Below are 26,026 nucleotides of genomic sequence, written 5' to 3'. Positions count from 1 at the left end.
ATTGAAAACAGCTGTAGTTCAACCGACAGATATATCTACCTTGATGCTCTCGTAATAAAAAGCATCGCATTTATGCCATTGCGAAGGAATGCGCCGGCGATCGAAACTGTTGTTATAGTGGGGAAGCGCACATGCCATTCATGGACTTCCCAATCGGGCCGATCCAGTTGGACTCGCGTCGTGTCGCGGAAAGAAAAAATTCCTTGCCATGAATCAACCAACCATGCGTCGATTATCCGCTCTCTCCTGGCAGCGCTCGTTCTCGAAACGACCGGCCTTCGACAATGGCGTGAAATATTTTCGATCGCCTAGCACGAGACTGCAATGGCTGTCCACGACCTCGTGTCGATCCTGTTCGTGCTCCGAAGCGCACGCTGAACAGTCCGCTCCCCCAGCACCCACCGCGTCAAATACAGATTATCGAGCTCTAGGAACCGCTCAAGATCTCTTCACAACCTCTATCTACAGTCCTGGATCGCCTCTTTTTCTACCCAACGGCACCCACGTCATCAACCGACTGATCTCGTTTCTCCGCACTCAGTACTTGCAATACGGATTCCGCGAAGTTCTGACGCCGACAATCTACAAGCGTTCTCTATGGGAGGTTTCGGGGCATTGGCAGAATTACAAAGATGACATGTACGAGGTCAAAGGTCGAGGAGCCACAGGGGAAGCCGATGGTGAAGCAGGCGAGGACGAATCGTACGGCCTGAAACCGATGAACTGCCCCGGCCACTGTCTCCTTTTCAAGTCACAGAACCACTCATATCGCGAACTGCCCATCCGCTACGCCGATTTCAGCCCTCTTCACCGTAACGAAATCTCGGGGGCCCTGAGCGGGCTTACCCGTGTCCGACGATTCCACCAGGACGATGGGCATATCTTTTGCCGACCGCAGCAGATCAAGGGGGAGATTGCGTCCGCGCTGGGGTTCGTCGACATGGTGATGACAACGTTTGGTCTGGGACCATACCGTCTCGTACTCTCTACTAGGCCGGAGAAGGACTTTATCGGGAGCTTGGAGCTGTGGGACAGCGCGGAGGCTCAGCTGCGGGAAGCCTTGGACAACAGTGGGAGGGAATGGGCGATGAACGAGGGTGACGGTGCTTTCTACGGGCCAAAGATCGACATTCAGCTGCAGGATCAGGCAGGGAAATATCACCAGTTATCCACGATCCAGCTGGATATGAACCTGCCGCAACGGTTTGGGTTGGAGTACCAAGTTGCGGAGGGTGAGGAGGACTACAACCCGGCGACTCCAGGACGAGCGACGCCCGTGCTGGTTCACCGGGCCAATTTTGGGTCGCTGGAACGCTTCCTTGCCCTGCTCATCGAACAATATGCCGGTCGCTGGCCGTTCTGGCTCTCCCCGCGCCAGGGTATCATTCTGACCGTCAACCAGGATGAGGCGGTGCTGAAACAAGCGCAAGAAGCTGCCGCGAAAATCTCTGGCTTCCGTCCGCTTGTTGCTGGCAAGGACAATGCAACTTCTCCGAAGCCTCTTTCATCCGTCGACTCGACCTATCTGATCGATGTCGACACGAGCAGCCAGACACTCGGGAAGAAGATCCAACGGGCCAAACAGATGAAGTACAATTTGATCTTCATCCTTGGGCCTAAAGATGTCGCGGATTCAAGTATCACTGTGGATGTGACAGGTCAAATGCAAACCACAACGGACGCAAATGGCCAGAAGTTGAAGACAGTGCTCGAGACAAGGTTGGGGGAGAACGCTCTCCAGAATCCTCGGGCAGTCAGGCTGAAGGTCGATGAGGTCCATGATCTGTTGGTGCAGCTGGAGAAGCAATTTGTCTGATGTATCCTATATCCCATGGTTGTACTATAATGTTCACTGCTAGTCTCGTACATATCCTGTATCATATCCCCAACAAACCCAGTTCCATATCCGGAGCACTAGTTATTTCTGTTCTCCACAGCTATTCCCAATCGAGTATCAGCTCCGTCCTCCGGCTTCGGGCTGCTAAGTCTCCATTCTGCATGTTAGGGCTTTCGGCTCTCACTTCCAGACTCTCCATCTCCTGTCAGTTTCAGGGTTGGCTTGTAAGAAAGCATGGAAGACTTTCTTTTCGAGTTGCATATTAAAATACTACGGAATGAGATGACCATCTATCTCCGTACTGACTAGTCGTCAGAACTGCCCAGAAGGGTGAATAGCAGCCCGCCTGACTTCCCATTTGCGAACTTGCTCCGGATAATTTCTCCGGAGTATCACCGATAAAGTCCGTCTTGGGCCTCATCGCGGCATGCCGTTATTTGACAGTCTCTCAAAGAAGCTTTTATGCTTTTTCGTTTCTGATCCGCTCGATCAGGATCACTAATCGATTCGACCTTTGGGTTCCACGTTCCAGCGCCCAGCCTCCAACGACGTTACTCCTTTTCTCTCAAGTTATTCTAGAAAACAAGCAGCTTGCGAAACTTCCCGAGTCGCAGTAGCTTTTGCCCCCCTCATCCCCTCTTCTCACTCGCCGACTGCGGTCTCCCACCACCCCCCCACTGCCACTACAACCTTTTCTTCGCTCTGTTTTCCTTTCCGTTTTTCGCCTCTTGTGGTTCAAGTCCAATTCTTCTCATGGAGGGTTCCGCGCAGTTTGTTCGATCTTCAGCGATCATATTGATGCGCGACCCTCGTTGATTTCATGGTAGTCGAACCAAGCAAATCGGGCATGGCCGACGTCCCGTTGAAAACTAATCTGACGCGGAAGAGCGCCTTCTCATGTGAGGCCTGCCGCAAGCGCAAGGTGGGTTTTTCCCCCTGTCCGCTCGGGTGAATTCCGAAGGGCATATAGGATCCTCGACGGTTGGACCTTGTTTGTTTATCAGACCAGACACTTATCAGCCGTGGCTATTTAGGTAAAATGCAACGGTGCAAGTCCGTCGTGTTCGCGTTGTGCAGCTCGTGGGGAAGCGTGCGTTTATAGCTTGTGCGTCTCCGATCCGTATCCCCGGCTGTTCCTGCAGCTTCCTGCCGATCCGTCCCCCTTGCTAACGTGTTGAGTTGTTTTTAGAGCTCCGACCCTATCGTACACCAAGCAATTAGAAGCTCGAGTCGCACAGCTGGAAGATGCTTTGGCCAATCTGCGGGGTCAGCAGCGGCCCGACACAGAGGTCCGGAAAGCAGGCTCACCGTCGTCGGCGGGCGAGTCCAGTTCGAGCCCACGGCCTCGCACAAGGATAAAAGAGGAAGAGGGAAGCGGGCCCAATTTGACCGGGGACTTTGAGGGTCTCAGGATTGAGCACGATGGCCGAATCTCTTTCCATGGTCCTACGAGCTTGTTTCAACTCCCGAGCGGTAATCTGAGCGAGCCCTCGTCGTCTTCCACTCTTGCCATGCAGCTGGAGGGACGCAAGGAAAGGCTCATCAACAATGCTTGGAGAGAGAGGGCATTTGAGCAGCTGGCTGCCATGCCGGTAGGTGCACTCTTGGTCCCACGAAAGGACAGAGGCTCATTATGGAATTTCTGCAGGAACCATTCCAATATCTTCTTGACTCTCACTGGTGCTGGATTCAGCCACTTTTCAACTTTGTTTACCGACCTGCGTTTACTCGTTCGTACCCCAATTGCCCGATCGTTAGAACAAAAAGTGCTTACGATCTCTAGGCGATATGAAAATCAATGGTCCTTATTACTCGGATACCCTTCTCAATGCAATTCTCTCTCATTCGGTACGATGGTGCAAGGCTGAACCCAAAATTGGCCGCATCTTGGAATCCTTCGATGGTGGCGCTCAATTCTCCCACCGCGCTGTGACGGGGTTGTATGATTCGTTAAAAGTCGGCTATGCTGGCATTCCGACCATCCAGACGTTACTCATACTCAGTGCACAAGAATGCGGGCGTGGAAATCGAACACAAGCATGGCTGTACAGCGGCATGGCCTTTCGGTTGTTGGACGATCTCGGCATCTCCATTGATAGTCGCAAATATCCGGATTCGGCTCAATTGAGCGATGAAGACATTGAGATTCGGAACCGACTCTTCTGGAGCTGTTATTTCTGGGACAAGCTGGTGTCATTGTACTTTGGCAGGTCGCCAACCATGCAAAACTCCCACGTCAGTCCGCCGCGAACTATATGTGAGTACTCTCTTTCCCTGCCTAGCGTGGTTCTGTTACTCATAAACCCTGGCAGTGGACGATACGTCTGAAATCGAGATCTGGACTCCTCATGGAGTTATCTTCCCAGACGGCACTCATTATCCGCCGACGCAGGCTCATTCGACGTCATGTTTCATGAGGATGTGTGGACTGGCGGAGATTCTGAACGAGATCTTGATCCACATATACGACCCTATCCGACAGGTGTCTGAGGCAGAGTTTCATAGTTGTGTGCAGGAGCAAGCGAGGAACTTGGCGGAATGGTGGGATGAGCTGCCGGACTATCTGAAGCTGGTGGTCACAGAGCTACCTCCATACTCGCCCCCAAGCCATATCGTGATCTTGAAGTAAGTTTTGACTCCGTTATGATTCGGTTGCACAATTTGTCTGACGGATTCCTCCACAGCTGCTTATATCATACGATCAACATCCTCCTTCATCGTCCGATCCTTTGTTCAAAGAGAAACCGCGAGACATACGATGAAAGTCACCTGGTCCAATGCATGACGTCGGCGACTGCCATATTATCACTTTACGACCTGTACCGTCGTACATTTGGCGACGCGCATGTTGTGCTCTCTTTGGCGTACTGCGTGTACACGGCTGCATCGATATTCCTGCTGGAGATTCAGGCCCTAAAATATGCTGCGCCGGGTACACTCAACAAACTCAAGTTTTGCATCCTTGCACTCGAACGAGTCAAGGTTTCAAGTCCTGGTACGTCACGGCACTTCTCACACCAACAAGCCCATGCTGATTTTCCTCAGTCATCATCACAGCTCTAGGCCTCATATACCAGGAACTGGAGAAGTTCCGGATTGACATTCACATCACCCTCCCACCATCGCAGTCCGGACATTCACCCTCACAACCCACCTCGCAAACACACTCACGAACCCACAGTCAATCCCCCAGTCAGCACCCCGGTCAACCCGCTTTGAATTTGAGCAGCGGCTCCCGTCACGTCTCTCCAGCCGGCCAAGCACCAACCATGCCAACCTCCGTCCCCGCACCGCGCGCCACAAACGCGCCCCTGCTGCACCAGGCCTACGCATTCCAGCAACCCGTCGCGGATTTCGGACTGTCACAGACGGGCGTGCCGCCCATACCTGCGACGCATCTACTAGGCGGTATGCCCAATGCGGCGATGACGCTGGACAACCCGGGTTCGTACGAGATTACGCCCGAGGTCTTTGAAGCGTTCTCATACGCTGAGCCTATCACGGCTAACATGGCGTCTGCTTTTGAGTCGGCATGGGGCAGGTCAGGATGATCACCTGGATGCGTGTATTTTTGCTGTTGATGTTGGTCTATTGTGATATCCATGAAGTTGTTACTGTTCATCGTAGTATATTCAACTTGGAAGTGATAGAATTGTATGAACAGATGCCGTGCATTCTTCACATGTATGTACAGTCAAATATCGGAATGAAATGTACACAGGAGACAATATATACACACCAGCCCTAGCATAAACAGGCACTCGTTTGAGGATAGTAGCTCAAATAGATACATTCCCCCAACCCGGCCTCTTCTCGCCAGGATCAACGCCCGGGTCCAACCCAGCCGGGGAAGGCAAAGATGAACTGACTGGTCTTGGCTTCGCCCGCCAGCGCAAGTACCAAGGTCCCTCGAAGAGATCACCCATCCGCTCCATGGGCACACCCTTCGTTTCAGGCATCCAGATGCCCAAGATGACGAGCCCCGAGAAGCAAATGATCGCCCAGAACAGGTAGGCGCCCCAGACATCGAGCGAGACGAACATGTTCGGCGTGACGCGGACAACGGCGAACTGGAAGAACCAGTGCAGCGACATGCTGATCGCGTAGTTGACGTTGCGAATGCGGGTGGGGAAGATCTCCGTGCCGTAGAGGTAGGGAATGGTGCAGAGGCCGATGGACCAGCCGACGGCGTAGATGAAGACGGAGGCGATGGCGGCGTTGGAGGCGGAGCGGTTGGTGCTGGAGCCCGGCTGTAGGCCCATGTATGCTCCCATGTAGATGTGGGCGGCGAGCTGGAGGCTCAGGCCTGCGAGGGCGCACCGCCGGCGGCCGAGGTAGTCGATCAGCCCCCAGGTGAAAGCCATGGTGAAGACCAGCTTGACGATCCCGTAGGCGCCTGAGGAGACGAGCGAGCGCGCGCTGCCGTCGATTCCAGCGTACTGGAAGATGGTGGCGACATAGTAGGTTATGCCGTTGCCGCCGGTCCACTGGGAAATGGTTTGCATGGCGATCAGCAGCCAGAATCGCTGCCGGTAGTTAGGGTTGAGTTGGGTCTCTTTGAATGCTCCCCAATGGGTTACCGACGCCAGATCCATCGCCTTGGTCCGCACTTGCGCATCGATGCTGTTGAATTCGTCTTCGATCGCTGGGTCGGAAATCTCTTTGCCGCGCAGACGAGCGAGGACGGACCGACCTTCGTCACGCCGGTGCTTTGAGACCAAGTAGCGAGGCGTTTCGGGTGCAATGAAGGACGCAAAGAACGCAATCCCGACTGGTATTAATGGAATGGATTGCACGAGACGGTACTGGGTCCGCGTTGGCGCCATATGCAGACTGGCGGCATAATTGATGAAGAAACCTTTTTGGCAAGGTCAGCTTTGTGGGACATATAAGCATTTGGAAATTGATAACTAACCCAATGCCAACACAGTCAACAATACAACCATGTAGATACTGACCACCAAACCTCTAGTTCTTGTCGGCGCTAACCGATTGTCAGCTTTCTGTCTCAGCCAAGCGTCTCTAGATTGCGCAACCCATACCAATTTCGGACAAATACAAAGGTGTGCTGACTGTGAGCATTCCGGCCCCTAGTCCACTGAATAGTCTCGCCGCAAGAATCAAACCATATATGCCGGAGGAGAAGACCTGAACGAAGAGACCGGCCGCCCAAATCAGACAAGCTAATTGCCACGAGCGCAGGCGGCCCAGTCGATCGTTCAGGTCCAATGCGAGCAGGGCACCAAACGCAGCACCCAAAACGTTGAACGAGGTGATGTTGGCCTTCCGGTTGGCCAACTCCGTCTTGTTGTTCGTCCATGCAGAAGCCGCGAGATGGAAATCGTTCACAAACGACTCCAAATTGACACTGGCGCTAAAGCCACCTTCATCGTAACCTGCCGATTGAAACGACATCCATGGTCAGCACACGAATTGGTGGAGAAATAAAGATGCATATACCTTTCGGAATACTCCCGCAGGCAATAATCAGAATGACGACGGCGTAATAAGGGCTGGTGGTCCACCGAGACCAGTCGATCGCCAGCCTCATAATGGCGACGGCACGTTTGATGACATGCGGGGAAGAACTAAAAGAGCAAGCACTAATTCAAGCTCCGCGGGGAGAACCCTTGCTGGAATTTCCAATTGATTGGATTGGTATGATTTGGACAATCAGATGAACGGATATCCACCGAGGCCTCGTTCTGGAAGATTGAGGTCGGTATCTTCCGCAGGACCTGTGATAATTTGGAGGGGGGGGGCGGAAGAGCACATGACACGGCTTTTGTCTCGGCCAACTTCCGATGATTTTTTTATAGTGTCTCTTGCGCGTGCAGGCAGCATCGTTCACAGGGATAGTACTTCTGTGTGATGGTTCTGATTCAGATACTTGAGGACACTATGACATCACAGGATTAATTGGCGAAGAGGAAGAGTCTTCTAAATCCATCAATCTTCGGAACCCTCCGATATTAGCAGGGGTTGGGGCCTGGCAGGGCTGGCGATCTGGCGGATGGATCCGCTGGCAATCCACTCCAGTCTCCGCTACACCGAATTTATCCTTAATGGAATGGTCGAATGGGTGACGGATCATGGGTCAATTGAAGGATCCAAGGAATGCGATATGAAGTCGCTGAGCCCTTGATCTACAGACACGGACGCCTTCCGCTCCATGTGTCTCAGCGCTGACGCGAATTGCATGCCATCCTTCCTTTTAAATTCTTTCTTTTCCCCTTCCCCTCTATCTCTTTAATAGCCATACATCTCTGGTAAAGCAAACGGGGGTTGGACTGTTCTCATGTTCATGACTCTAGCCACAGTCCTTGCTGAGGTGGCACACTGCGTGGATTCTCGAAGCGGGTTTCCACGATGACAGTCCTACGGATTGATCTACTAAGACGAGCAGCCCAGAAACCTCGACTTCTAACACTTGTAAGTTCACACTCGTCAGCATCTACTCGCTGAAGTACCTGACTTCCGATCATGTCAACCATACTTACTCCCCTCCAGTCTAGGCCATGCCTGTCGGACAGCTCACCCCGAGCCTCAATCTGCCTGGCCGCCAGAAAGGCGAAGCCAATCACCAAAGGTGACCAAATCACACATCCGATTCCCCTCAAGCACCGTATTCCCCCAGGATCATGGGATAGCCACATGCACGTTGTGGAACCGAGTCGGTACCCGGTCTCCCTAGGCGCAGCATACGCACCCTCCTCTCATACCCTTGAGGAGGCGCTTGCTTTTGAATCTACATTGGGAATCGAGAACATCGTTCTCGTCCAACCATCCGTCTACGGTACCGACAATTCATGCCTCCTCGAAGCCCTGGGACGCATCGGCCCGTCTCGCGGGCGAGGAGTGGTGGTCATCGACCCGGCCATGACCTGTCCCACGACTCTCTCCGCATGGCATACACTAGGTGTGAGGGGCGTCCGAGTAAACCTCAAATCAGAAGGGAAAGTCCTCTCCGAGTCCGAGCTAGCCGAAACCCTCTCGCAACACGCCGAGCTCATCCGTCCCCTCGGCTGGATGATCCAGCTTTACTTGCCTCTGCACGTGATTCCCATGCTCGAGCGGATCGTTCCGTCCCTTGGAGTCAAAATCTGCATCGACCACTTTGGATCTCCTCAACTCCCTCCACCCTCGATCATCACCGATCGTCAATTCAACCCATACACCCTCCCAGGCTTCTCGGCGCTTATCTCTCTCCTCCAGGCGGGACAGACCTACGTCAAAATCTCGGCCCCGTACCGCCTCAGCAAGGACAAACAGCTGCGCGACGTTCGGGCTATCACGCGGGAGCTTTTACGCAGGGCTCCGAGGCGGGTAATATACGCGACAGACTGGCCGCATACGCGGTTTCATGGAGTTGACGTGGGCCCGTTTACCGAGTTATGTCTGCGGTTATGTGGCAGTGAGACTGGCCTAACTGAGCGGGTGTTCAAATCGAACGCCGAAGAGTTGATGTGTGTGCATGGCTAGCGGCGATACGACTTACGACTTACGACTTACGACTTGATGTACATGCAGTTGCCTATATTTTTTTCCCATCACATGAAAGAAAAGAGACCGTCATAATCTCGGTCAGACTCCGGTGAGCCGGTTATCCGGTGTGTGAGTTAGTCTCCTGTGCTTGCTTGATTAATTAATTGTAGTTAACTGTAGTTAATTGTAGTGGAAAGATTTGCCGAGATGTCGGCAGAAGGCGCAATGGGGGATTTCCATATCTCCACTTGAGTAATCTTAGTCCAGGTCGGCTAATTTCCTGACTCGTAAATAATGTAATCTATAATGATGGAAGATCTAACATTTGGTACCAGCTTAGGCTCTATAATTATTCCTGCAGTAGTATCTCGAGGGTCTCCTCTTCAGTAATCATAACCAAGCACACAATAAACAATCCATATCCAGTGAATTCACATCCCCTACCACCATACCTCACATCTACCATATGTACCCCCCCCTTTTGTCCCTACAAATCCTGAAAATACCCATTCGAAGTACAAGTATACAAATCCACCTATCATCACATTAGCCCAGCCCAGCCCTTCTCCCCTCACTCAAAACAGCCCCAAAGCCAGAGGCAAAAAAAAGAAAAGAAAAAAGAAAACTTACAATCGTATAACAACAAACCGGCATCATCTTATCATGCGGACACGAATCCCCCACCGTCTTCGCATCCGCAAGGGTACCTACATAGCAGTCCGTTAGTTTCTTTCCCATTCCACTGCACCAGGGACTAAGGAGGAGGGCGTACACTGCTTCCCCTGGAGGAAATCCGGGGCGTACCGCGCTGGAGCGAGATCGTCGCAGCAGTAGGCTTTCTGGATCATCTTGCTGCCGTCTTTGGCCAATTCGCAGTAGTAGCTCAAATCGGCGCGAGCGAGTTGGGAGGTGAGGGTCAGGGTGGAGAGGAGGAGGGCTGTGGGGTTCAATTGGAGTTTCATTTTGGTATTTGTCTGTTGGTGTGGTGTGGTTTTTATTTTTTGGATGTGGTTGATGGTTGTAGTGGGGAGTTGTTTGACTTATGGGAGAGGTGTAAGTTGATAAGGAGGCTAGGCTGATGCTGAGGGTTTTGTTGAAATAGAGGAAGCGTTACTGTGGTAGACTACCTAGGGATGGATAGACGCGGGGCGCGTCTGTTATGTGGCCGGTCCCTTGCATTGTTTGAGATGGCGTGGTATGTGGCCCCGTGGATGAAGTATGGATCATCGTCATCCATGCTGGACGTACGAGATGGATGGGAATCATCCGCGTTCTTACTTCTTGGGAGTGAATCATGTTTTACGTGGATTTGCCAAAGTGGGTGGGTGCCTCTATGTGTTGCTATGTCAAGGACTACAAATATGAGACAGGACGTGGACTAGTTTATTATCCCTTGCGCACTAGGGACACTGCCAAGGGCGGAGATTCGATTAAGTACTAAGGACGAATTCACAGCTATCTGTACAGACTAGTTGAGATCGACCTCGGAAGGACCGGTGAGATCCAGGCTCGTCTTGACGGTCACTGCCTGGCGGCCAGAGTCAAAGAAAGCCTGGATTCCAGACTTGGAGGATGGCGCAGACTGGCCAAGCAGGGTGACAGCGTTGATCTTCACATCTGTGCGGAACCCGAACTTGCCCTTGACCCGGAGACGGCCCTTGCGGTACGTGAAGTCCAGCTCGAGGGTGGCACGCTGCTCAATGGAGTCGCCGTCGTCGAGGTACAGGCTGCCCGAGGCGGTGCCGTCGAGACCCGGGGCGATGATGAGCTCGAAGCCCTTCTTGCGCAGCTCGGTGGTGGTCATCGCGGACTCGGACCGGATGGGAATGATGCTGCCGCCGCGGATGTGGATGGGGATCTCGGTGATATCGATGTTGCTGAGGGTGACTTTGGCTCCGCGGCCGCGCAGGGCGGCGCCCGTGTGCCAGTCGTAGAAGATGTCGTCGGGGAAGTATGCATCGACCGAAGTCTGGCTCCCGTCGGCCACGGGGCTGACCAGGATGGCGTCGCCGTAGAAGAACTGCAGCTGATTGCCGAAGGTGTTCTTGTCCTTGGGATAGAGGTAGAACATGGGCTGCAGGAAGGGCTCGCCGGTCTGCGTCTGCCGGTGGAAGGCTGTGTAGATGTAGTCAAGCAGCTTGTACCGGATGTCGATGGCCTTGCGAGCGGACTCAGCAACGGTGGGCCAGCGGTAGAACTCCTGCGGGATGCTGGTGATTTCGTTGTGGTTGCGGAAGAAGGTGTAGAAGGCTCCGAGACGGGCCCAGCGAGCGCAGAGCTCCTCGGTGGTGTTGCCGCCGAACCCGCACACGTCTGATCCGATCATGGGCACCTGGAACATGGAGGCAAATGCAAGCATCTGCGCAATGGAGATGCGGTACTTGCTCCACTCGGAGAAGTTGTCACCAAGCCTGCCAATGTCAGTATCGTTTCGCAGATTGAGATGGGTTGCTCCCTACCAGTGTCCAACGTGTGCGCCAGCACCAGCATATGTACTGCGAGTGATGATCAAAGGCCGCACCTCAGGGCGGCGGTGCTGCATGGCATTGCGAGAAGCAGAACTCATCACTGTTGAAATGTCAGTCTGTCCTTGTCACCCACCGATTGGACAGCTACTTACTGGTACCATAAAGGTTGTGAGTGTCATACTCGGCGTATCCCTCGCCGGCATGAATGATGTCGGTGTTGATCGTCTTGTTGCTGAGGGAGCCGGCTTCATTGCGGATCGTGTACGGAGGGTTGATCAGGTCACGGTTAGGCAGGCCAACCTTGGATCCCTTGGTGGACCGCTTCGACGAGGAAGAGGGCTGGAAATCACCAGGGAACCCGGGCAACGGGCGTGGGTTGCTGGGACGAACGGGGGGAGCGGCGGGAGGCAGGTTGTTCTCCTTCGAGTAGGCCTCGGGATCGCTGCAGGGATAAGGGCAGAAGTTGGCGGCCTCGTTCATATCGATCCACAGACCGTCAATATCGACGCCGGTGTTGCGGTCAAAAAACTTGCCAAACTGGTCGTTCCAGTACTTCTGGATGTTAGGATGGAACCAATCGGGATAAGCAGTCACACCAGGCCAGACGGCACCTGTATAGGTTAGTTGTCTGGGTGCCGTTCGTTTGACGTGAGACTTACCCTTGTAGAGGCTACCGTTCTGAGTCTGCAGGAAGATGTCTTGCTCCATGCCATCGTTGTAGCCGGCATTGTCTAGGCGTTTGTCAATATGATTCCCCTCCATACTAGGAAATGTAACTTACCGCTCACGCTGACGGCAGGGTCAACCATGACGATGTAGTGCTGGTTGTGGCTATGGAGATATGTCACCAACTCACGCATCTTCTCCAGAGGGAATCGCTCAGGGTCAAGTGTGAACACCCGACGTCTGTCCATGTAGTCAATGTCGGTCCACATGGTCTCCAAGGGAATCTTCGCCTGCGTGTAGTTGTAGACAACCTCGGCAACCTCGAAGACATCACGATAGCCGTATCTGCATTGGTGGAACTAGTAGAGAATTAGACAAGGGGTTTGGGCAGATCAAAAGACCAGGGAACGTACACCGAACGTCCAGTAGGATTGCATGGCCGGAAGACCGACGACTTTCGCGTATTCGATACTGGCGTCCTTGGGGGTAGCACCGGTAAAGAAGTAAAAGTCAAAGACACCTCCCAAAGTGTTGTACTCCAAGTACTGCTTGCCGTCCTTGGTCTTGTCGATCTTGATGTCCATGCCGTTGGAGTTCAGCAAGAAGACACCGTGAGTGCCGGCTTGGCCACGGTGGTCATAGTACACGGGATGAGTACCGTACAGATTGGTCTTCTCAGGAATACCATACGCATCACGGTTCCACATGGTACGCGTGTAGTTGGTGGTTTCCAGGCGAAGAGAGTCAGTGTGCTCTCCAAGACCGTAGAGATTAGGATCCTCCGGCAACCAAGTGCGGAGGTTCAGATACTGCGACTGGAAGATTAGGTTCGAACCGGTGGTGTCGAAGAGCACCTCGCCGCCTCTCTTGACCTTGAAGGAGAAAGGATTCGCCTGATAGTCGAACTTGAGCGCCGACTTCTTGCTCGATCCACCTTTGCCATCCACGCGAGGGAGGACCGACTCGGAGACCTGGTAAACCTCCTCATCGGCGTCATAGATCTTCACGTGAAGACGTTTATCTCGAAAGAAGTAAGCTACAGATCATTGCCGTTCAAAACTGAAAACCTACCAGTCTGGTACTCCACAAGAAGTTTCAGGTTCTTTAAGTCGGTGCCGTAAGTGTTGCACGGTTTACCGGCCAAGGTCAAATCCGCCGTCAATGAGTTGCCACCCTCCTTGATATTCGTGGCCTTGTAACCAGGACACTCATGGCTATTGTCCCTGCCGCTGATCACGGCGGCGCCCACAAGGGGGGCGAGGAGTAGTAGCGATCTCAACATGTTGATGTTGAGACTTAGACCGTTACTGAGGATGAAGTGAATCCAGAGTGAGGGAGCGCAGGTTTATATGCGTTTTGACGTGCGCCCTAGCGGCAGAACATTCCATCGGATGCACCTTACACTTTCGTGGAGCACGGCCGGTGGCGCAGGCGTTCGGCTATCAGACACATCAGATCAATCAGATCCAAGTACGCGGGACGACTGCGCGGAGATTGCGTCTGGGCCGAAAGCTACAAGTGCCCGGCAATTGGCCGGTTCGGGGCTGGGCAGAAGAGCTCTCAGGAAGAGCAGTAGACTTGATTTGCTGCTCAGTTGGATCCTTTGGATTGAGGTCAATTAGCGGGGAAGAAATGGAGCGAACACGAAGGTCATCAAGTGCATTTTTTCATTTGCAGGGTCTTGGTCAGTCGGCCAAATATCGGGGATCCAACCAGTCCGTTTTTGGTGCGGATGACGCTGATCTTGTCCTGGAATGGGAACAGAATAGTGAATATTATGCACTATAGCATATGCTCTATTGGCGCATCGCAGGGATCATGCACCCCAGTCAGTAGTTGTTCTGATTACCACCCCGCGTTGATCCTGAGACTGTCCGTGCTTCATTTGATGATTTCATATCTTTATACATGTTATGTTAGCTTTGAAGTAGATTAAGCTGTGTGAGCTCAACCTGAACAAAATGAGCATCTCGAAACCTGCAAATTGCAAACGACTTGAAAGCTTCAAGGTCATTGATGCCGGCCCGACATCGAAATCGTCGTCTCTGCCAAGCATCTATACAGCACGCTGACTGGTGGAGAGCAACAGATCACCAGATGCCAAGAGGGCTTTCCCCGCTTGTCTCCCCACTATGAAGCCTGGCAGGTCGAGGCCGGGGCTCTCAGAACTTGATCAGGGTAGTACTCATTAGTGATGGCACGGTTTCGTCAGAGATCGTATCCGACTCGGCCAAAATTCATTCGATAGATTAGACCCTGGCAACGAGGCGTACAGGCCGAGATGGACTCAACATGGTCACTCATTTTAGCGGCGTATATAGATCCCCATCACTCCGCCTTATTTGTTTATCCGGTTGGCCATTGTGGTGCTAACTTCTGAGAGGAGGTATCAATATTTCTGAGATCCGGAGGGCAATTATGTACCTTGGGTGTTTTGTGTCCACTGTGTACTTTACATTGACATCACCGTACAAGAATGGAAAATATATATATATAGAAGGGAGCGCTATATTGCCTATGGACCCTGACTTCAAACGTGGCTTCAATTTTACTTCAGCCAAGTAGTAATAACAGGCATCCTCGGTTTCACCATGTCTTCAAGTGACCTTGAACGTGACTTCTGGGTTCATCTATTGATGGTCACAGAGCGTCTCCAGGATATTCTAAAGTCGATTAATTAGAGTCAATGTTTTATACCCCAAGGCTTCTAGACCCAGGCAGCCCGAGCCAAGACATGGCCTAGTTGTTTAAAATGAGCTACCTCGCTGTCATACTTGCCCTCATTACCACATGGGAAAGAAAGGAGCATTATTTATCAGAGAGCCACCCGTCAACCAAACGTTGACAAGAGTTTCGAAATGTCTATATTCCCAGCTTGGATGCACATATAGCAATCATCAACATCAGTACATGGCATGGTTATCATCGCAATGCATAGAACATAACAGGTATGTGCGGTGTCATCGAAAAAGAATCAACAAAACAACCCCAAACAGGTTCCAACCCCGTAAACGCCACCAGTATGGACAAGTCCAGGCCAGACCTACTGCTGACCCGAAGCAGCCTTGACGTCTTCCTCCGAGCTCATGATCTGGACCTTGATTGCCCCAGTCTTGGGGTTCGCGGCCGTCTCGAACGCCTTGAGGGCATCTTCCAGCGCGAACCGGTGGGTGACCAGGCGCTTCAAGTTGATCACCCCGTTCTGGACCAAACGAATGGCGCGAGGCCAGGTGTTGCAGTAGCGGTACTGGTACTGCAGGTCGATTTCTTGTGTGCTGAGGCGCATAAACGGGATGGTCATCTCGTTCTTGCCGACGCCGATGACGAAGACCTTGCCGCCGAACTTGACACTCCAGATGGCGGAGGCCACACTGCTCTCTACACCTGTGCATTCCAGCGCCAGGCGGGGTCGCAAGGCATCCGGACCGGAACCTTGGCCGTCGTTGAACACATTGACAATGGCATTGGCTTGCTCCTCGGCAGAGAGACCAAACTGGACCTTGTAGGTGCGCACCTCGGGGACAAGAGACTTGGCAAACTCCAGACGTCCCTCGTCAATATCCGTAATGACGAGCGGGGTGGCACCGGCCGCTTTCGCGCTGAGCAGAGTGATCAGACCAATGGGACCAGCACCCGTAATCAAGCAAGGATCACCCAGACGGAGCCCGCTGCGCTCAATTGCCGCGAGAGATACGCTGAGGGGTTCCAGCAGAGCTCCATCCTCGAAGCTCATGTCGCCGATCTTGTGGCACCATACGGCGGGGTGGTTGACATAGCGTCGCAGCAGTCCGTCAACGGGGGGTGTGGATAGGAAAGCAACATTCAAGCAGCCGTTATAACGTCCAGTCAGACAGGGTTCGCAGGCGTGGCAAGGAATATTGGGCTCGATAGCAACACGATCGCCGGGTTTGACGGATGTGACATCGGGAGCGACCGCAATCACTTGACCAGCCGACTCGTGACCCAGGATGTGATCGCCCTCGACGATCATTGGGCCAATGCAACCCGCATGCCAGAAGTGTACATCGGATCTTTGTGTTGCGAAAGTCATTGGTCAGCTGCTGCGTACGACATGCGGAAATAGGACGCACGCAAGGGATAAGAAGAGCATACCCGCAGATACCTGTGCTGCGAACCTCAATCGTAACCTCGCCAGGCTTCAGTCCGTTGCCGCTCTTGACATCTTCCAACGTTGGTGTTGATTCCGCGATCCACAGATCGTGGTTGGGGTTTGTGTAGACGCCGATGTTAGGCTTCTCGAGAACAGTTGTGGTTGCGGTAGCCATGGTATCCAACTCGTGGTGGAAGGACTGGACAAGAGAAGCAAGAGGATATTAGAGGGTATAGAGAGTGAGGGAAAGATTGTGCAGAGAGGGGATAGAGGGGAGGGTAGTAGGGGGACCAACAAGGTTTAATACTCGAGTTTACCCTCTAAGAATAGGAGTACAAAAATTTCATGACGGATATTCATCTACCGCTGGCCGAATGATAATCCTCCATGATTATCATTATCGAAGATCCATAGGTGGCCAGCATGAATCAGCATCGAAGCTCAGCTGTGTTGTAACCTCCTGCGGGACACAAGAGTGGGATGGATGGAAGGGACTGGATTGGTGTGGAGTAACTTACTAACGGTTGTTCAGGCCTACCTCTTAGGTACCTTATTACACCGTACTATCTACACACCGCGAATGGCCCGTTTAGCCGGTACTCTTGTTCATGTTGTCAACTTGTCCCCGCAGTCCGCGGGGGTTTTCCATCTGGACCTCTCTTCATTGGTTGAAACCAGACTTCAGACCCATCTTCAATTGGAGTACATTCCCCTACTCTCGTACAGCCGAATAAGTCTGCTTTAGGGTAGGCCGCTATGGTGTCGGAAAATTATGAAACATCACCACAGAGGATGGAATTACTCGGGGATCCTTGTGCCTCAAGTGCAGTAGATAGTGTGTAATATAAGCTACCTAGTTCCGGAGTATTTCTGCGACAACTGCCGCATGGTAGATCTATACAATGACCCTGATCCGTGAGGGAAATAGCCCCATGGAGAGAATCGTGCTTGTCCTGCAACAGTATCGATAGTTGGCTACTCAGTGTATTTGTCTCAGGGTATCTTCCGTCGATATGAACACGGTTTTACCCTCCTGTTCTTGAATAATGCCATTGAGACGCCCACTCGGTTAAATTAATATACAAAAGGTTATTTTAGCCTCCCGGTGGATCTCAAAGCGTCAATGACCCGCGAAAGCCAACAACTACGGAACAAAAAACGAAAAAAGAAAAAAGAAATAGAAGCACAAATCCACGATATTCAAATGTCCCACAAGAACCTCAAAACCTCGGCGTTTCATTGGTCCAGCCCAAAATGATGTTCCTGTCCCTTGTGGACTCCGGCCCAGAGTGGCAATTCTCCGGCGGGCTCGTCGTCCTTTGGTGGAGAATATCATTCGCGTCGGGCAGTTTCCTACCGAACTCGTCGACAAGATACTCGAGGCAGGCTACTTTCCGAGGGTTCAAAGCGATATACTTGCTCTGGGATACGGCGTATGAAAGATTCAGATGTTCACATGACCAGGGTTTGCTTGACAGGGTTGAGACTTGACCAGACGTGGATTGTCACCCTCGACATGCCAAAGAAAGCCAGTCAGGATAGAGGGAGCAAATAAATGAGAAGTCGCACACAAAACCGCTGGGCAAAGGTCCGGACCAGCATGAAATCTGCCTCGTTGTGCTGAGGCCTACCCATTGCCCTACTGCAGAAGCAATCGTGCACTCTCATGCATAATCTGCAGTGGGGACACTTGAGAAATATAACTAAGATACAAGGATAATTGGCACACCAAGGCAGAAATGAACAACAGACTGAGACTCTTTGATGATTGTAAGTGACACGTCTATCGGCGAGCTAGGGACCCATTCTAGGCGTTGGTCAACTGATGAGTAGACGTGAGCTACTGAGCCGATATTGACACCACCGCATATCGAAGCACTATATCTTCCAGAAGAAGCTTATCTTGTTTGTGTCCACTCGAAGCCGGATAGAAGAAGTAAATCTCATGGGCTGTTTGCTACTTTACCCGAGGACCCCGCGCCTCTCACATGGACATTGGGGCGTCGTCTCGCCACCTGCCCAATCCCAGCTGAGCATCTGTTTGCAGGCTTGTGGATCATCATAGCGATAGTATGTATTTTCTTGCAGGTGTGCTGGTACTTGTGATTGGTACACTCCAAGTCACTCGAGGCTAAGCATACGAATGGTTAATCGGATCTTCACCAGCCGCATAACGGACTCGACTGTTAATAAATAGACAGTTTTTGGTTGTGCCAGCGAGTTTGAGACAGTTCTATCACAGATGGTGACAACTTGCAAACAATCTTGCTCCACCACAGGCCAATACCGGTGTCAGTCGCTCGCTCTATGCCAGTGAGTCGGCTTGCCCAGAGAGTACAGACCTCAAAGCGAACCACCAAGTATTGCACTTGATTTACGTCTCAGTTGTAGCTCATAGCTTCAAGGCCAGAGACTGTGTCAGGTTTAAGAGAGTCCATTGCAAATGTCTTGTGATAGTATATGCAGAGCTTCGTAGAAAGAAACCTGCAATCATGGCTGACAACGACCGAGATAGACCTGATATATCTAGCCTTTGACTCGCAGTAATTCAGTCAGACATCCTTGAGTCAACAAGTCAGAAAATTCTATCATTCGCTACACTTGTGCTGCGAGCTTCCTCGGGTGTGGGTATCGTCTCTCAGACACTTAGCACACGACTGTAACTTAGTTGCACAGCAAGAGTCTCCCTTGGTCCTGAGGATAATCTCATGCTGAATCTCTCAGAAGTACGAAACCATGGAAGGGATGCGAGCGAGGGCTCGAAAGGGATGGTTCCAGCATTAAGACAGTCCCTGGATGTTTACATCCCTTAGCAATGAGAGCCTTTAAGCCGTCATGACAGAATGCCATACGTGGTGGCGCTTGACGTTGTATGGTGAGGGATGAATGGAAGTCACGTTGCCAAAATCTTTGAAAGTGCGCCGTTGTCACGTGACCACAAAAGCGGCGGCTTCTTCCATTCCCTGAAGTTCCCGAGCGTCAAATCTCAGTCTTCGGTCCTTGCAATTGCGCGACAATCCTGTGTTTCTGGCTACTGACCTCCCGCCATTGGACTACTTTGTCCCTCGCCGGTGACCCTCAAAAGTTGTCTCTCTTTTTCTACCGTCTTTCCCTTCCAATCGCCATCACAATGCCCGTCACGGCTTCCCGTGCCGTGCTGCGGCAATCGCAGTTCCTGACCCGCAGAACTGCGGTTAGATATGCCTCCAACACCTCTGAGGCCGCCTCGAAGGCCAGTCAGACTGCCTCTTCCGCTGCCTCAAAGGCCTCCGAGGGACTCTCCCGTGTCACTTCGACGGCTGGTCCTGCCATCTCAAACGCTGCTCAGGGTCTCGGTAGCGCTCTGAGGAAGGTCGGTGGAAGAACCGGGAAGGTCATTGCCTTTGTCGACTGTAAGCACCATCCTTTCCCCTTCTCGCCCTGTTTTGTCCTCTTCGTTGATGATGGAATGATGGGCGTGAGTGCTTGACCTCTGGGTTTGGTCATCATTCCCAGTCCATCACTCGGCAAACATGGTCCCTTGATACTGCTCGACAAGTGCCGATCAATGCTGACTTTTATGCTCCTGCAATAGCTTTGATACCCCCTACTCTCTACTACTCGAAGGTTGGCCTCGAACTCGCTAAGCTGGTATTCCGTGGCCAGAACATGACTCCTCCGTAAGCACTTTCAGCACCGTGCAAGACACTAGTCGCACACGCAGTCCACTGACTTCATATTAGCAACCTGGCTACCTTCCAGGCTTACTTCCAGCCTTTGGTTAACGCTGCTCGCAACCCCGCCAACCTCAAGAACTTCTCGCCCCAGAACATCATTTCCCGAGTTCGCAATGCCAACAAGAAGGAGCTTGCTTTTGCTGGCGTTACCGCTGCTGAGGTTATCGGTTTCTTCACTGTCGGCGAGATGATCGGTAGAATGAACATTGTCGGCTACAGGGGCCACGCCGATCACGGCGACCACCACTAGAGCAATTATTTCAATCAATCATACCTGGCCTGTTTTCTTTTCCTTTGTCTTTGTTCTCCTATGCACTGTACTATTGTATGATAGACGATGGAATTCAAGCTGTTGTCTGAGGTAAAACATCTGAAGTCGTCGGTGCCATGACATATTCCATGTGTCGGGCAGTTGGCCATGGGGAGGTCGGTTGTGACAACTAGCTGATGTCTGGGGTGGCTGTGCTTCAAGAATATTGATTCTGATTTGAGAATATAGACAGACTCTATCATAGCATACTGCTTGACTCATTCCTACCTTGAAACAGATCGTCGAATATCCGGGTTTCCCCACCGTCTGACACCCTGAAGGATAGGATTACTGGGACAGTAAAGAGCAAAAGCAACAAGTCAATTCCAGAAGCTGCTCTCTCTATAAATATACATGATATTTAAAATACTATATCAAAATAGGAATCCATCTAGTTCAGTTGTAGGCCGGTATGGTGACCACGGATGCTCAAAAAAATTCAATGAGACCGAGAGCTTCCTCGCAATCTGATTGGTCCGTGCGGGAAAGAATTTCTGCATCGGACTTTTTTTGTTCGCGGAGAACCAGACAACCATCGCAACAAGAACAAACTTTGTTCATTTCAGGCGCAATCGCGTATATCGACCCATTTGCATAAGCATCTATCCTCTTATGCTTTGAAGATGGACGCCTTTAAGTTGCTGACAAGGGCAACCAAGCTGAAGGGTGGCGCCGCCCCATCATCAGCGCAGAGCTCGACCCGTCTCCCGTCCACGGGCAAGGCGGCGAACCCGCAGCTCTTCCGTAGCTTGGAGGCTGACAAGGTTCTGGAAGAAGCGAGTCATGGAAAGAAGAGGAAGAGGACGTCAGGCCCGGAGGCAGCTGAGTCGGATGATGATGGTGCGGAGTTGAACTTTTTCGGCTCGAGTAAGGCTCGGCGGTCTAGTGCTTCGATGGCGAAGGAGCAGGAGCGGGAGCAGCAAGAGCAGCATGAGCAAGGGGATGAGCTGTCCGATGCCTCTGATGATGATGATATGGACGAGGTGCAGTGTCGTACAGTGCTGAATGCGCACAAAATCAAAGTCACGGATATGCGTGACTTGGAGGAAATCCAGCCTGTGCGTATCGAAAGCGAGGAGCCGAAGAAGAAAAAGAAGAAGAGGAAGCAGCAGGAGGAGTCGACGCCGGCACTCACTAAAAAGGAGCAGAAAAAGGCTCGCAGAGTTTATCCTCAGCCTCTTGTCTCGTTCAAGGAGTTGCGCACTCGGTACAAGATTTCTCGCCGGCTTGCCGAGAACATCGCCGAGCAGGGATTTACTGTTCCGACGGAAGTTCAGTTGGGTACTCTGCCATTGTTGCTGGGGGGTTTCAAAGCCTCGGGGAATTCAAAAGATGCTGAGAGCGTTGAACCGGACTTATTGGTTGTTGCGCCAACCGGCAGTGGAAAGACTCTGTCTTTCTTGATTCCTGTGATCAACAAGATAGTCCGCCACCATCATGAACAAGAGGAGGAGCGTGGCATCTTCTCTGTTGTCGTTGCACCCACGAAAGAGCTTGCGAATCAGATCGTGAACGAGGGAAGAAAGCTGGTCCATGGGACGGGGGTGAAGATCACACTAATGAAAAAGGGCATGCAAGTGGTGGACCGCGAGGATGACGACGATGAGAATGGTCACAGCGAAGATAGTGAAGAAGCTTCGGAATCTGAACAGGACGAACCATCCACTGCAAAGAAAAGTAAAGGAAGAGCCCCTGTCACCAAAAGTGATATACTCGTCACTACTCCGCTACTTTTGGTCAATGCGCTCTCAGCCAATCGAACCAAACCCATGGCTACTCTGCCTCTTGTTAGAAATATTGTTCTGGACGAAGCAGATGTCCTGCTGGATGAGCTCTTCCGCGATCAGACCCTCGACATCTGGCGCGCCTGCACGCACCCCGAGCTCCGAGCAAGTCTGTGGTCAGCTACCATGGGATCCAACATCGAAGATCTCGCCAAGAGCACAATCAAGGAGCGGAAACAGGTTTACCATCAAACAAAGTCATACCCTTTGCTTCGCCTTGTCGTAGGTTTGAAGGACTCTGCCATCCCTAACATCGAGCACAAGCTGGTCTATGCCGCAACAGAGCAGGGAAAACTCCTGGGTCTACGACAACTCCTACATCCGGCAGCGGCCTCGGCGTCGGATGTCCGTCTCCGCCCACCCTTCCTGATTTTCACTCAGACCATCCCCAGAGCTGTTGCCCTGCATTCTGAGCTACGATATGATATTCCCGCCGAGGCCGGCGGCTCATCACGAATTGCAGTCCTTCACTCAGATCTTTCAGACGGTCAGCGCTCTGAGATCATGAAGAACTTCCGCAAAGGTGAAATCTGGATTCTCGTGACGACCGATCTACTGGCGCGCGGTGTGGACTTCCGGGGCATCAACGGAGTCGTCAACTACGACATTCCCAACTCCGCTGCAGTCTACGTCCACCGAGTTGGGCGAACGGGCCGAGCTGGCCGCGAGGGTGGCATCGCCGTGACCTACTACACCAAAGAGGATATCCCCTACGTCAAGAGTATTGCCAACATCATCGATGTCAGTGAGAAGCTGCGTGGCAAGGACGGAGAAAAATCGATTCAGAAGTGGTTGTTGGATGCTCTGCCGGACTTGAGCAAGAAGGACAAGAAGGAGCTGAAGAAACATGGCGTCAAGGCCCGACAGTCCAACCTCAAGAGCGTCAAAGACGACAAAGAGCACCGGAAGACAAGGATTAGTACCAAGAGCGGATTTGATCGACGGATGGAGAACAAGAAGAGGGCTCTCATTGCAGCCAGTCGCAACAGAAAGTCTAAAACACAGTCTACAGACGCTGGGAGCGACAACGAGAGCTGGGATGGCCTCGATGGCTAGGCTTTTAGCCGTCCCCTTCATATCTACATGTATTCCTGTACAAATAAAAGTTACGATTCCCCAGAATAGCGACTCAAGTCACGAATTATCATTTTTATTACTCTGTTCAGCCTGAGGAACCTGCGGGACCATTGTCCTCTTGAGCTTTATCGGAGCAAACGGATTATCCAGCTTACCCTCCTCCTCGAGAACCCAGTCCAACTCATCACCGTCCCGGTCAAAGTAGACCGCCCAACTCCCATCCTCTTCCTGGACAGCCATAAAAGCACTCTTCCCTTCCAGCGTGATGCTTGTCTCCTCGTCCGTCCAGTCCCACGGCCCAACTACATGATGCACACTCTGCGACCGATTCCCATATTTCAACTCATGTGTCTCTTTATCCGCATAGATCCAATTCAGCATGGGCGGGTTATCCGAGACGGTAGTTACGAGGCCCAGTCCTCTTTTCAAATGTTTCGTCTCCTCAAGCTCGGGGTAGTCGATGTAGAACGCTTCGGCCGTGTGAGAGGGATGTTTGCGATTGGCGGGGAGAGGATCATCCAGGTAGACCTTTCTGATTAGTTCCACCATAATCAACTCAATGGATTAGGTTATATTATATTATACGCACCTTGTTCTCCCTCAAGACTATCCGCTTCCCTCTTATCTCGTCCTCTTCTTGTGTTTCGCCTGAGGTTTCAATGTCGATGTTGAATCGCGCCATCCGTCTGGCGTCCATTTTGCGTTCGTTCGCTTTGCGCTGTTCGCTTACCCCCATCGCCACGCCGGTGACGGTGGGGATTGCGGTGATTGCGAGGAGGCCGATGACCATTTTGCTGCGTCGTGGTTGATGTGGATAGATATGTTAAAGAAGGCAGACGTATAATGAAGACGTACGAAGAAGTATAGACGTTGCAGGATTTGAAGTGAGTGTGCTGAAAAGTAAGATATATACAATTTGACAAGATACGACCGATTTAATTTCAGTGGCGAGTCGTTGATGGGGTATCGCATGGATTATTTGTTTGTATGATTAATGTAACGCTACACAGTAGACATTCTAGATCGCCATCTTGATGCATCTTGTGCCTCGTGGCCATGTCGTCATACGTCAGGCGCACGTGATTCAAGGCATACTTCGACCTTCTCGCTTGCATTGGTCGGTGCAACCAACAGAGTTGACCACTGATAGTGCTGGTTTCTGAAGAAGTTGTGATTCAATAGTTTGATTGAGTACTAAACTGATATCTATGGACATTTGCAAGAACACGAACGCATGCTTGTACCAAACAGGCGACTGATCCGCCAGAAAAACAACAATATCTAGTCTTCGTCTAGTTCCATCGTCCATCTATCGTCTATCGTCGTGACTTCATTGAGGCAGGCCAACAAAACCCGCTGTGGGAACGCGGTAGGCTAGAGCTTTTCGCTCCATCCCCAGACTGACCACCAGCACCGGACCTCAAGTGCACCCCCGTCCGCCCCTTCCCAGTCGTCGTACCCGACCTCCTCGCCTTCTTCCACCACAGCCAAGCCCAGTTGTTGCATACGTTGTCGGAATTCCTGCACCTGAGGTAGGTATGCATCGCGCAGAGGCATCTCGACCACAACACGAGCGTCTAGTCCGCGGCTTAGCCAGTGGCCGACCGTTTCAACTAGCCATTTGGGATGCTTTGGCGAGTACAACGGATCCGCAGCTAGAATGAGATCGTACTGTTCTTCCCTTGTTGGGAGTGGTGACGGCGCGACCGACCAGTCCAGTACCCCTGTTGTGACGGCTGCTTCCGTTCTTGTGAGCAGTTCGACATTTAGGGAGACGTTATGGGCTAGATTTGGTACGATGTCCGGTAGGTCTGTCAGATGGATTACCGCCGAGCTGCCGCGGAGAGCTGCGAAGGAGAGGCCCACGAGACCGGTCCCGGCGCCCAGCTCTAGCGCTCGGAGCGTCCTATCTGACTTGGGAGTGGTTGATGACGAGGGCACGAGCGGCGGTGTAACGTCGAGGATGTTGTGGAGGCGTCGGGAGAGGAGGTACGATGAGACCCAGGTTTTCATGCCTAGGTTGTCAGCGGTCAATGAGGGCTCGTGCAGTGTCAATGTGAGCTCCTCGTCGGATGAGGTAGGTATTGAGAAGACTCGGGACATGGCTGGCATGGCTACGTTCAGAAGACCCCGCGTTAGAATCTTCAAAGATCACTACGATTATCGTCTTACCGGTGCGCCCAGCCCGCTCGCTCAACCGAGCAGCAGCAGTGTCCCAAATGGCTTCCCGCAGTTCATCAGTGTCTAGCCATGATAGGGGGCTCGAGATGATGGACGTCAGATAGCGGGTTACTCCGCTTGGTTCGACTGCTCTGCTCTTCACCGCTCCTTGGCCAGCACTGGTGCTGAAACTGCGTGGTTTGACTGCGAGGAGGTCAAGAGCTCGGAGAAGATCGGTGCCGGAGGGTTTGCTATAGATCTGGGGAAGGTCGAGCACTGTGATAGAGGCTTATCAGCCCGATACCGCATGTCTATCATGGGCAGGCAGACGTACCATGGAGAGGCTCGTCGAGATCGGCACTGATCATGATGGCAGTGGTCTGGTAGGATTAACAACCCGATTAGCGAGAAA

General features: G+C 52.2%; 11 protein-coding genes across 11 annotated transcripts; 5 read left to right on the top strand and 6 right to left on the bottom strand.

Annotated features, from left to right (window-relative positions):
* Positions 1-208: 208 nt before the first annotated feature.
* Aud_007947 (threonine--tRNA ligase MST1) lies at positions 209-1,816 on the top strand (the record flags this gene model as incomplete). The annotated part of the gene is made up of 1 exon (XM_043292834.1): positions 209-1,816. One exon carries the CDS (start codon positions 209-211, stop codon positions 1,814-1,816), a length of 1,608 nt encoding a protein of 535 aa, XP_043148769.1.
* An 841-nt stretch (positions 1,817-2,657) lies between these two features.
* On the top strand, positions 2,658-5,388 carry Aud_007946 (putative C6 transcription factor; the record flags this gene model as incomplete). Its single annotated transcript, XM_043292833.1, has 7 exons — positions 2,658-2,759; positions 3,076-3,429; positions 3,486-3,567; positions 3,621-4,094; positions 4,150-4,462; positions 4,522-4,832; positions 4,883-5,388. 7 exons carry the CDS (start codon positions 2,658-2,660, stop codon positions 5,386-5,388), a joined length of 2,142 nt encoding a protein of 713 aa, XP_043148768.1.
* Positions 5,389-5,616: 228 nt separating this feature from the next.
* Aud_007945 (putative MFS quinate transporter) lies at positions 5,617-7,388 on the bottom strand (the record flags this gene model as incomplete). Its single annotated transcript, XM_043292832.1, has 4 exons — positions 5,617-6,695; positions 6,753-6,821; positions 6,880-7,233; positions 7,298-7,388. 4 exons carry the CDS (start codon positions 7,386-7,388, stop codon positions 5,617-5,619), a joined length of 1,593 nt encoding a protein of 530 aa, XP_043148767.1.
* Positions 7,389-8,206: 818 nt separating this feature from the next.
* Aud_007944 (putative TIM barrel metal-dependent hydrolase) lies at positions 8,207-9,319 on the top strand (the record flags this gene model as incomplete). Its single annotated transcript, XM_043292831.1, has 2 exons — positions 8,207-8,269; positions 8,348-9,319. The coding sequence occupies 2 exons, from the start codon at positions 8,207-8,209 to the stop codon at positions 9,317-9,319; spliced, it is 1,035 nt and encodes a 344-aa protein (XP_043148766.1).
* Positions 9,320-9,809: 490 nt separating this feature from the next.
* On the bottom strand, positions 9,810-10,284 carry Aud_007943 (uncharacterized protein; the record flags this gene model as incomplete). The annotated part of the gene is made up of 3 exons (XM_043292830.1): positions 9,810-9,857; positions 9,953-10,029; positions 10,095-10,284. 3 exons carry the CDS (start codon positions 10,282-10,284, stop codon positions 9,810-9,812), a joined length of 315 nt encoding a protein of 104 aa, XP_043148765.1.
* A 506-nt stretch (positions 10,285-10,790) lies between these two features.
* Positions 10,791-13,738, bottom strand: agdC (putative alpha-glucosidase; the record flags this gene model as incomplete). Its single annotated transcript, XM_043292829.1, has 7 exons — positions 10,791-11,733; positions 11,782-11,890; positions 11,943-12,401; positions 12,450-12,521; positions 12,572-12,815; positions 12,870-13,477; positions 13,528-13,738. The coding sequence occupies 7 exons, from the start codon at positions 13,736-13,738 to the stop codon at positions 10,791-10,793; spliced, it is 2,646 nt and encodes an 881-aa protein (XP_043148764.1).
* A 1,761-nt stretch (positions 13,739-15,499) lies between these two features.
* Positions 15,500-16,742, bottom strand: Aud_007941 (NAD(P)-dependent alcohol dehydrogenase; the record flags this gene model as incomplete). Its single annotated transcript, XM_043292828.1, has 2 exons — positions 15,500-16,487; positions 16,570-16,742. The coding sequence occupies 2 exons, from the start codon at positions 16,740-16,742 to the stop codon at positions 15,500-15,502; spliced, it is 1,161 nt and encodes a 386-aa protein (XP_043148763.1).
* A 2,955-nt stretch (positions 16,743-19,697) lies between these two features.
* On the top strand, positions 19,698-20,533 carry Aud_007940 (F1F0 ATP synthase subunit g; the record flags this gene model as incomplete). Its single annotated transcript, XM_043292827.1, has 3 exons — positions 19,698-19,959; positions 20,142-20,226; positions 20,290-20,533. The coding sequence occupies 3 exons, from the start codon at positions 19,698-19,700 to the stop codon at positions 20,531-20,533; spliced, it is 591 nt and encodes a 196-aa protein (XP_043148762.1).
* Positions 20,534-21,216: 683 nt separating this feature from the next.
* On the top strand, positions 21,217-23,433 carry rok1 (RNA-dependent ATPase ROK1; the record flags this gene model as incomplete). The annotated part of the gene is made up of 1 exon (XM_043292826.1): positions 21,217-23,433. One exon carries the CDS (start codon positions 21,217-21,219, stop codon positions 23,431-23,433), a length of 2,217 nt encoding a protein of 738 aa, XP_043148761.1.
* Positions 23,434-23,511: 78 nt separating this feature from the next.
* Positions 23,512-24,244, bottom strand: Aud_007938 (uncharacterized protein; the record flags this gene model as incomplete). Its single annotated transcript, XM_043292825.1, has 2 exons — positions 23,512-23,982; positions 24,044-24,244. The coding sequence occupies 2 exons, from the start codon at positions 24,242-24,244 to the stop codon at positions 23,512-23,514; spliced, it is 672 nt and encodes a 223-aa protein (XP_043148760.1).
* A 584-nt stretch (positions 24,245-24,828) lies between these two features.
* Aud_007937 (S-adenosylmethionine-dependent methyltransferase) lies at positions 24,829-25,982 on the bottom strand (the record flags this gene model as incomplete). The annotated part of the gene is made up of 3 exons (XM_043292824.1): positions 24,829-25,568; positions 25,627-25,890; positions 25,949-25,982. The coding sequence occupies 3 exons, from the start codon at positions 25,980-25,982 to the stop codon at positions 24,829-24,831; spliced, it is 1,038 nt and encodes a 345-aa protein (XP_043148759.1).
* Positions 25,983-26,026: the final 44 nt, after the last annotated feature.

Source organism: Aspergillus udagawae (genome assembly GCF_001078395.1).
Source record: "Aspergillus udagawae IFM 46973 DNA, scaffold_6, whole genome shotgun sequence".
Lineage (NCBI taxonomy): Eukaryota > Fungi > Ascomycota > Eurotiomycetes > Eurotiales > Aspergillaceae > Aspergillus > Aspergillus udagawae.
This window is presented reverse-complemented; position numbering and strand designations above follow the sequence as displayed.